The sequence below is a fragment of the Lipotes vexillifer genome, unplaced genomic scaffold (assembly GCF_000442215.2).
Source record: "Lipotes vexillifer unplaced genomic scaffold, Lipotes_vexillifer_v1.1 scaffold395, whole genome shotgun sequence".
In the NCBI taxonomy this organism is placed as follows: Eukaryota; Metazoa; Chordata; class Mammalia; order Artiodactyla; family Lipotidae; genus Lipotes; species Lipotes vexillifer.
This window is the reverse complement of record NW_006797390.1, coordinates 3,945,797-3,954,946: the sequence shown is the minus strand read 5'-3', so window position 1 is coordinate 3,954,946 and position 9,150 is coordinate 3,945,797. Positions and strand designations below refer to the sequence as shown.

Sequence of the window (9,150 nt, the reverse complement as noted above, 5' to 3'; positions counted from 1 at the left end):
GGGGGGGGCCTGTGGGGGAGGAGGGCACCCACCTTGCAGGAGGGGGATCTGGATGTCCTGACCATCCATGGCAACGCCTCCCCCGTGCTTCAGCTTCACGACGTTGTTGTGCTGGCTGGGCAGGCGGACGGTGACCGAGCGGGTGCAGACGGCGTCGGGGTCGTCAGCACACTGCCGAGAAGGGCACGCCGAGGGACATCACCAAACCCCTGCCAGCCCCGTGGCCCAGCTCCCGACCCATCCACTCGGGGAAAGCCCTCCACCTACGGAGCCCTTCTCACACGGAACCACTCCCTGGTCCCAGAACCATCTCCGGGAAGGGCCTGGGGTTATGCCACAGAGAGGCCCAAAGCCCAGGCCTCCCCCTGCCCAGCACCATCCTGCTCTGGCCCTTTATCAGGATTCTAGGCCTTGCTTGCCCTTGTTCCTTGGGCCTGTTGTTCCACAGGGGCTCAGGGTCCTCAGGGGAGCCCTGTGCGCCCTGTCTGTCCCCCCCTTTGCTCGGTTGTCCAGAGGAAGGACACGCACACGGGGCCATCTTGCCCCCCTCGCCCCGGCGGTTGCCCTGAGGCTGCCTGGCGAGGCTCACCTGGACAGTCTCTATGATGATGGAGAAGGAGTGGTCCTGGCAGTCCCGGGCCAGCAGGTACTGGCAGACCCCGCTGAAGGTGAAGTGCCTGCTGTCAAAGCTCTTGAAGTGGGATTGGCCTGTGATGAGACATTCCCCTGGGGGACACAAGGGAGGGGAGAGTGTGTCCCAGCGGGTCCCCTGGGGGGACAGAGGGGAGGGGAGAGCGGGTCCCAGTGGGTCCCCTGGGGGGACACAGGGGAGGGGAGAGCGGGTGTCCCAGCGGGTCCCCTGGGGGGACAGAGGGGAGGGGAGAGCGGGTGTCCCAGCAGGGCACCTCCTGGGGGTGCCCCTCACCACAGCCTATAAAGGGGCTCCACAGGAGGACTCTATTCAGGCCCCACTCCTCTGGCCCTGAGAGGTCAGGGCCGGGTGGGTCAGTTCCACGCCTCAGGGGAATGACCGCCACACCCAAGGAGTGGCAGAGCCAGACCGGAACCCGTGGCTCTGGCTCTGCGCTCTGGGTTCACCGTGGCCCCCAGCCCTTCCCCACGGCCGCTCCAGGTTCTGGCTCTGCTGGGGCCAAGGGCCTCGGGCCCGCAGAGGCCTTTCTCTGCGCTGCCATTGTGGGCACTCCCCCCTCCACGAGAGTCCCTGAGGGCAAGAGGGCAGAAAGGCCGCCCAGAGCAGTGATGGGGGAAGGGGGAGCCCAGCAGTGCAGGGGCCAGGACCCGATCCTCACCCCCTCGCCAGCCGAGGAGCGGCCCTCAGGCCTCCTCCCGGGCAAATCCATGCTGTGCCTTCAGCCGGGGCCAATGGGGGCCCAGGACCCCATCTGCCATGATCCCACCACTGCCCGAGCCAGCTGACACATCTGGGGATGGGTACGAGGACGCCCCGGCATCACCCTGCCACTCGAGCCCTCGACGCGCACCCACCCAACAGCTACTCCATCCTCCCGGGCCCCAGTGCCGGCCCGTGGTGCTGGCCCGGTGCACCTCGGACCGCAGGTCGCCCGTGCTGGGGGAGGGGGGCTTTGCTAATGCCGCCAGTGACTCCCCACTGGCCCAACTCCAACTCAGCGCACAGCGGACCCAGTGAAGCCGAGGCCGGCATCTGGAAGCCTCCCCACAGCCTCCCTTTACCTGTTTCCTCTCCTCTTTGCCTTCTACGCTATAGAGAGAGCAAAGCGGACGCACAGCACAGCCATTCCATAAAGTAGGGGCCCTCCTTTCCCTCCCAGTGCCCCCTGGCCTCCAAACAGCAGAGACTCATCCTCCATAGCACCACTCTGCTCTGCACCCCAAGTTCCCCCTAGGAGGGTCCTACAGCCTACTTGGGCCCTGCACCCCACTTGGACCCATCTCCAGGGGCTGATGCTGAACCCAGTCACACAGTCAGGGGTCCCCAAAGGCCTGAGAGGGGTTCCAGCTGTCCACCTGTCAAAGACAAGCCCCATCGGCCCCCTGCCTGCCACCTCATGCCCAGATTTGCACTGAAAGACACAGCAGATATGGGGGTGAGGTGGGGGGGGGGCGGCCAGGGGGAGGGGCAGGACCAGCTTTGGGTCCAGGTGTGGCCCTGCCCTTTGTATGTGCTGGAAGGCAGGGGAAGGGCGAGTAGCCCCAGGTTACAGTGAGTGTCCCTCTGCCTGGTCCCCAGAGCAACTAACCCCTTCTGAGATGGCGTGGGCCAGGAGGGCACACTCAGCCCAGAGAAATTAGGAGAAAATAGGGAGGCCCCAGATCATCCTCACCAGCATCATCTTCTGTGACAGGAAGAAATATACATGTCTTTGTCCCTGATTCCTGACACAGAGATTCTAGAGCCCTAGGAATGTCCTGGGTGAGAGGAGCATCTTTTGTTCTAATGAAGCCCCTCTTAGCGGGTCCCTCGAGAGCTTCAGGATGGGAACTGGTTACAGAAAGACCTAAGTATGATTAGAGGGTTGGGACTTTCAGTCCCATCCCCCAAACTCCAGGGAAGGGAGAGGGGCTGGAGATTGAGTTAATAATCAACCAGGCTTAGGGACTTCCCCGGAGGTCCAGTGGTTGGGACTTCAGTTCCAAGCTTCCTTGGTCGGGAAGCTAAGATCCCACATGCCTGGCAGCCATAAAAACAAAACATAAAACAGAAGCAACATTGTAACAAATTCAATAAAGACTTTAAAAATGGTCCTCATCAAAAATATCTTTAAAAAAATAATCATCATCAGTCGTGCTTATATAGTAAAACCTCCATAAAAACTCTTATTAAACAACAGAGTTGGGAGGGCTTCCAGGTTGGTGAACATATTTACATGTAGGACACCCCAACTCCACAGGGACACAAGCTCCTGTGCTCAGCACCCTTCCAGAGCTCACCCTGTGTACATCTCCAACTGGCTGGTCATTTGTCTCCTTTATAACATTTTTTGTAATAAACCAGTAATAGTAAGTAAAGTGTTTGCCTGAGTTCTGTGAGCCATTCTAACAATTATCATAGCTGCCATCAGAAGCAGGAGCACGTGGACGGAGCCCTTCACCTGCGGGGTCTGTGCTAATTCTGGGTAGTCAGGGTCAGAACTGAACTGAATTGTAGGACACCCGGGTGGTGTCCAGAAAGTCGGAGGATTGGTTGTCGTCGGGGGGAAACACACACACATGTGGTGTCAGAAGTGTGAGTAGAAGCAGATCGTGCCTCCCCATTGCATTGCCCCACAAGAAGGGCACGAGTGAGGGGTCACTGTTTGTGGAAGTCCAAGCAGAACAGGCAATGAGTTAGGGGCACGGGTCATCCCGACTGATTGTAGCCCCGGTGGAATTCCAAATCCACGGGTGTCACAAAAAAGTCTTTTTAAAATGGCTATTTTTCGGAAGCCACCATCATTCTACAAACAGAAGGACACGGCCCTTTGTATCACACGTCTTGACCCCATTGCAGTGCGATGGGTGGGAATTCCTCCCCCAACCTCTCTTTGTTTTCTCAACGGCACTCTTATCTGAGTAAGAAATTAAACTTGCATTATCTCTGACAATGCTCAGGAAAAGAGGGGTCAACGAGAAAATATGCAAACATTCGAAAGCAAAACTTCTGGGTCAGAATCTAATCCTCTGATCTGATTTCCTGCTCTGACCTCCCCCAACTGGCGTTCTGGAGTTTCTCGGGAATCAGAAATCTAAATACTGTATTATATTTAGCTTATCTCCTTGGTACAATTGAGGGATGGGGCTGACCACACGGGAAACCCAGGAACACAGCTGAGTGAGGTGCTAGGGAGCCGTGGGCCCAGGGGCTGGAACAGGAGCCAGAAGAATGGGCCACTCGGTGACACTCATCCAAGCTCTGCCCAGAGGTCCCCAAGACGCCCAAGTTCTGCCAAGAGGATGCCCAAGACATTCCCAGCCAGCTGGTCAGCAAAAGGCAGCCTGACAAGCCGCTGGCCACCAATGGACGCAGCAGGTGGGCAATAAAAGTTCGGTGAATGCATGCAAAGCAGGTGATTCTTAAAATAGCAAAAAGCATAAAACCGAAAACAGCCAGAAGTTAAAGCAAGTCCACTACATGAATAAGAATCCTCCCTCATGGAAAAAAAGAAGAGAAAAAAAGTCTCTCATTTGATGGAAACATGTTACCTCTTCTAAATAAGCCCCTTTGTTCGCAGGAAAGGAGCCTCCATGGGGCTGTTCTGCTCAGCTCATTGGCTTCTACCCTTTTCCATGCGGCTACAGAAAGGCCAGCCCACAGGCCTTCTGCAAAGCAACTCAGGCTTCCTCCCAGCATAAATGTTCACCAAAGCCTGCCTCTAAATCACATTAACATAATCTCAACCAAACATGCAAGACGCATTTCTAAGTGCTCTATGGGCACTACCTCATTTACTGCTCTGGTGAGGCTGGCATTATTATTCCCAGTTCACAGAAGAGAAAACTGAGGCACAGAGAAAATCTCGCCCAAGGCCCCAGAGTGGCCCAAGAGGAATTTGAACGTGGGCGTTCTGTCAGACTCCAGAGTTCATAGTACTTGACACCGGCCAGTACTGCTGTATGGGTTGGCTGCAGTTTCCAATAAGCTTCATTTCAGGGGGATACTGGGGGATGCTGGGCACACGTGGCAAGTGCCGAGGAGCACAGCTACATCCAGGTCTGGACATGGAGAAAGCAGAGGAAAAGGCGACGCATGGCCTGGCCTGAAGGAGGTCTGCTGAGACTCCAGGAACCCCAACATGGCCCAAGGCAGCCACAGGAGACTTGCCACGAATTCGGGGAGTCAGATCCCCCAGTTGAGCCCAGGCACCTAGAAGAGCATGTTCTTACTGGAGGGGCACCATCCTGGTTTACTCATCACTTTCCCCCTTAGCCAGGGAGGAAGTTTATCTTCCTTCCCAGAGGTTTCAGAACAGCCAGCTTGAATCCCAAGGCTGAATGACAGGGATGGCTTAGAAGGCATCAGAAATTATCCCGAATCAAATGAGCAATGCGTTGCACCAAGGTCCTCCCTCCCGCTCCAGACCAGGCAGGCGCGTGGGCCTCCATGCCACCAAGCCCAGGGAAGGCTCAGGCTCTGTCTTGCCTCCTGCCCCACCTGTCCCAGCCACACCCTGCTTTGCACCACCCCTCCTCATCCCAGGCTCCTTTGTGTCTCCACCCTTCTCTGACCCTGCTTAATGAAACAGCTATGGCTGTGACGATGAAAACACCTAATGTTTACCGAGTACTTGCTGTGTGTCAAGTAACCACAGCTCTCATGGGATGAAGCTGCTGTTATCATCCTATTTGACAGATGAGGAAACTGAGGCTGCAAGTGGTTAAGCAGTTTGCCAAAAGTCACCCAGCTAGTAAGCGGTGGAACTGGAATTCCTACCAGGCTGAGTCCACAGTTCACGCTCCCAGCCCCAGGACCACGCTACATTTCCATGTTCATAGGACTTGGGCCTCAAATAAACTTCCCAGCTCCAGCAGAGTATCTTCCACACTCTTCCATCAGGAGTTTGAAATTCTGTCCCCAGAGCTTTATTTGTTTGAGGAATAGTCCCTATTAACAGGCATGCTCCTTCCTCATTGATCCCAACCAAACATTTATGATTCAGTGGAAACTAAATTAGCAGAGCCCCAGGCACCTGGGGCTGCCCTAATCCTAACCAGAACAGAGGTGTACCAGGAGCAGTGAAGGCCTAAGGGGCCCGTAACAGAAGCTCCAGCCCCTCTCCATGAAAACCGATGCTCTCCCCAGCGATTGTTTTCTCCCTCCCACTCCCAAACATGAGGATCTCTGTGCTAGGCAGACTTTCAGGTCCCCCCACCCCGGTCCATGGCCCCCACTTCCTGTATTCACATCTTGTGTGATGCCCTCACCTTGAATGCAGGCTGGACATGTGGTCTTGTTTCTAGCAAATATAATACAGCAGAAGTGAAAGATGTCACTTTGGAGAGCAGGTTTTTAAAAGACTGTGGCTTCTGTCTTGGCTGCTCTGCCTCATTCTCTCTGAGGTCACTCACCCTAGAGGAAGCCAGCTGTCATGTCATGAGGCAGCCCCAAGGGGAGATCCACAAGGTGAGGGACCAAGGCCTGGCCACCATCACATGAGTGAGCATCAGAGTGATTCCCTTCACTACAGAGGAACCTTCAGATGAGACCACAGCCCCAGTCAACAACTTGACTGCAATTTCACGAGAAATCTTGAACCAGAGGTACCCAGCTAAGCCACACACAGATTCCAGATGTACAGAAACTCTGAGATAATAAATGTTTGTTGTTTGCTAAGTTTGGAGGCCCTTTGTTATACAGTAATAGACAACTAGCACACTCTCATCTTACTCCAGGGAATCAAAACCCAGATCTCTATTTCTAAGAATCACAATGTCAGCTCCTCCAGGGACTGCAGAGAAGCCCCAGCCTGCTCTTTGCTTTACTAGCAGAGCCAGACATATCCCCTTCCAGAACCTTCCCATCAGAAGCTCTGCCAGCAATCTTCACCCTGGGAGATAAGACAGCCCCCCTGCCAGCTGACTCTCGGCAGGTCTAGAAATATGCTGTGTGCTACAGGTAGAAATGGACAGGGAGGCAAGGACCAACTAAGCTCCAGATCTAGAAAAAGAGGGTCAGGGCTTTGAACGTGCAGAGCAAGAGGTTATTGGTTGTGTTGGCACAATATCAAACCACTCAGTAGACCTCAGAATTGGAACTAGCTCTCTTCCCATCAAGGCATCAAGAAAATTTCGTGCATCCTCAGCAAAGTTACCATCCAAATTTTGAATTGAAGACCAGGGGATTACATTGTCTACTCCAGACTAAGCATTCCATCACGTACACAGTGGGTTTTAAAATAATTGTTGGATGGATAGATGGATGGATGGATGGATGGATGGATGGATGGATGGGTAGGTGGATGGATGGATGGATGGATGGGTGGATGGATGGACGGATGGGTGGATGGATGGATGCGTAGATGGATGGATGATTGGATGGTTGGATTGATTGTTAGGTGGTTGGGTGGATGATTAAATGGTAGATGGATGGATGGATGGATGGAAGGAAGACCCTCCCTATAGAAAGTTGTTATTAAGAATTCCTAATCTAGTAGTCAATCTGACAAAACACAGTCAGCTAAATTCCTAATTCCACCCACTGTACCTCATAGATCTTATACAATAAATGCTTATTTAGATATTAAAAGTTTTTTCACAGGTCCACTACATGGACCTCATGGCTTTCAAATGACTCTTGAGGTCTTTCACAGGGTGTGATTATGTTAAATTGGAGCACTGATACCACTTGCAAGAGCATCTTTTGTTCTTTGTGCCTCCTTCAAGAATTGCACAGAAGATAAACGGCTGGTTGGCCATCCCTGGGCCAGACTAATTGACTAAGTCCTGGGGCCCACTTTCCATCTAGTTTCCATCTAGTTCCAGAATTTTCCCAGTATAGTGGGCACTGGATAAGCCCTAAGTGACTCTAAAGCCACAGACCCCAAATATGATCCCAGGTATGTAAGCTCAACCTCCTGCCAGCCCACCAAAGCCAATGTGGTCTCTTGGGGCCAACAGGAGGGGAGCCTATCATTTGGCTGTTTGCCTTGCAGTCTTTTATTGCATTCTACAAACATGGGGATCCCCAAAGTAGTATCCAGCATTTGAATGAGGCTGAGATGGTCTTTAACTAAGCATGGGGCCTCTCCAGGGTTCATGAACGATGGCAAAGATCCTCCTGCAAAGGGATGGATCGAGCACTAGGAAGGAGAGTAAAGGGAAAGGCAAAATAGAAGTCAGGTGGTTGTGAGTTTGAATGTTGTCTCTGTCTCATAGCAGCTGTGTGACTTTGGGTGAGTTACTTAACCTCTCTGGATCTGTTTCCTCTTTTGTAAAATGGAAATAAACTGCACCTTCTTCATAGGTTGTGGTGATGATATAATACATGTAAAGTACTGAACACCATGCCTAACACATAGCAAACAACACATGACTGACCAAAAGGGGAGAAGCATCAGAAGAGCCAGGGTCATCGGGAAGGTGAGGCAGAGGGAGCTTTGAACGGGCAAAATGTGCAGTAGATAGAATAGAGTTGGGGCTAAACAGAGGAGAAAGTAAAGGGCAGAAATTATAAGGAAACTTTTCCTAAGTAGATTTTCCAGGAGGGATCACTGAGTGACCTGGTTTTCCTAGCTCTTGGATCCTGCCAAGATCTTTGGATAAGGCATTCCAGAAAATTCCAGAAATTTCTCACTTCTAGCTTAAAGAATTACCAGGCCCTCCTTCCTCTTAATTTTCCAAGGAATTTGCTTCATCTTTGTTTAGTCACCTGTGACCTTGCAGTTTTCACAGATCGTTCAACCGTAATCCTTTGGGCAAACAGGTGAAAGGAAAAGGACAATGAAAGGTTCCCAGGTGCACAGTCTCCCCTTTCGGTTGCTGGGGTACCTCCCTCTGCTGGCCCGGGAGGAGAGGGTTAGCACAGCTGGCCCTGCACTGGAGCTGTGGTCGGGCGCTGCATCCAACCTGTGCAGAGACCACCTTTCCCTGCCTGGCCAGGTGGTCCTCCCAGTCTAGGAAGGGAGGCTGTACCTCTCCACTGGGAGGAGGCCAGAGGGGAGGGCAAGCTCACCTACCTGGACACTCCTCGTTGCTGCAGACCCACTGGCTGTTTCGGCAAATGCTGTTGGGGAGAGAATCACAGGTTACAGGTGGGTCTGCAAACGCAGGCATCCCTGAATGGATTTAGAGAGTGCACTGCCCATCCCACAGCCCCAGGGGAGAGGTCTGAGAGAAGAAAGGCGCTCACGCCTGAGGGGGCTTCATGAGGCTGAAGGTATACAGGAAGGGGCTTTGGCCACAGAGGAATCATGGAGACAATGCCAAGGGGAAGAAACCCCAACAGACAGACAGAAGAAGAGGGAAACCTAGGGGGTCTAACCCTCTACCCAGGCACTAAGTCAAATTCCAAACACACACACACGCACACGTGCACACGCACATATGCGTACACACACACAGCTGGTAGAAGACCGGAGGAAGGGTGGGCTGCTGACAGGGGTGACATCCTGGCCCATGCTGGGCAGCCCTTGAGACTCCTGGAAGCCTGCCCAGTAGGGAAAGGTAGCCAGCGAA

General features: G+C 53.2%; 1 protein-coding gene across 1 annotated transcript in view; it reads right to left on the bottom strand.

Annotated features, from left to right (window-relative positions):
- The window catches only part of VWF (von Willebrand factor), a 137,574-nt gene that overhangs the window by 88,559 nt on the left and 39,865 nt on the right, over positions 1-9,150 (bottom strand). Inside the window, exons 9-11 of the mRNA XM_007469511.1 lie at positions 8,652-8,698; positions 590-726; positions 33-171 (exon numbers count right to left, since the gene is read on the bottom strand). Coding sequence (XP_007469573.1) covers positions 33-171; positions 590-726; positions 8,652-8,698 — 323 coding nt within the window. The remainder of the gene's footprint in view (positions 1-32; positions 172-589; positions 727-8,651; positions 8,699-9,150) is intronic.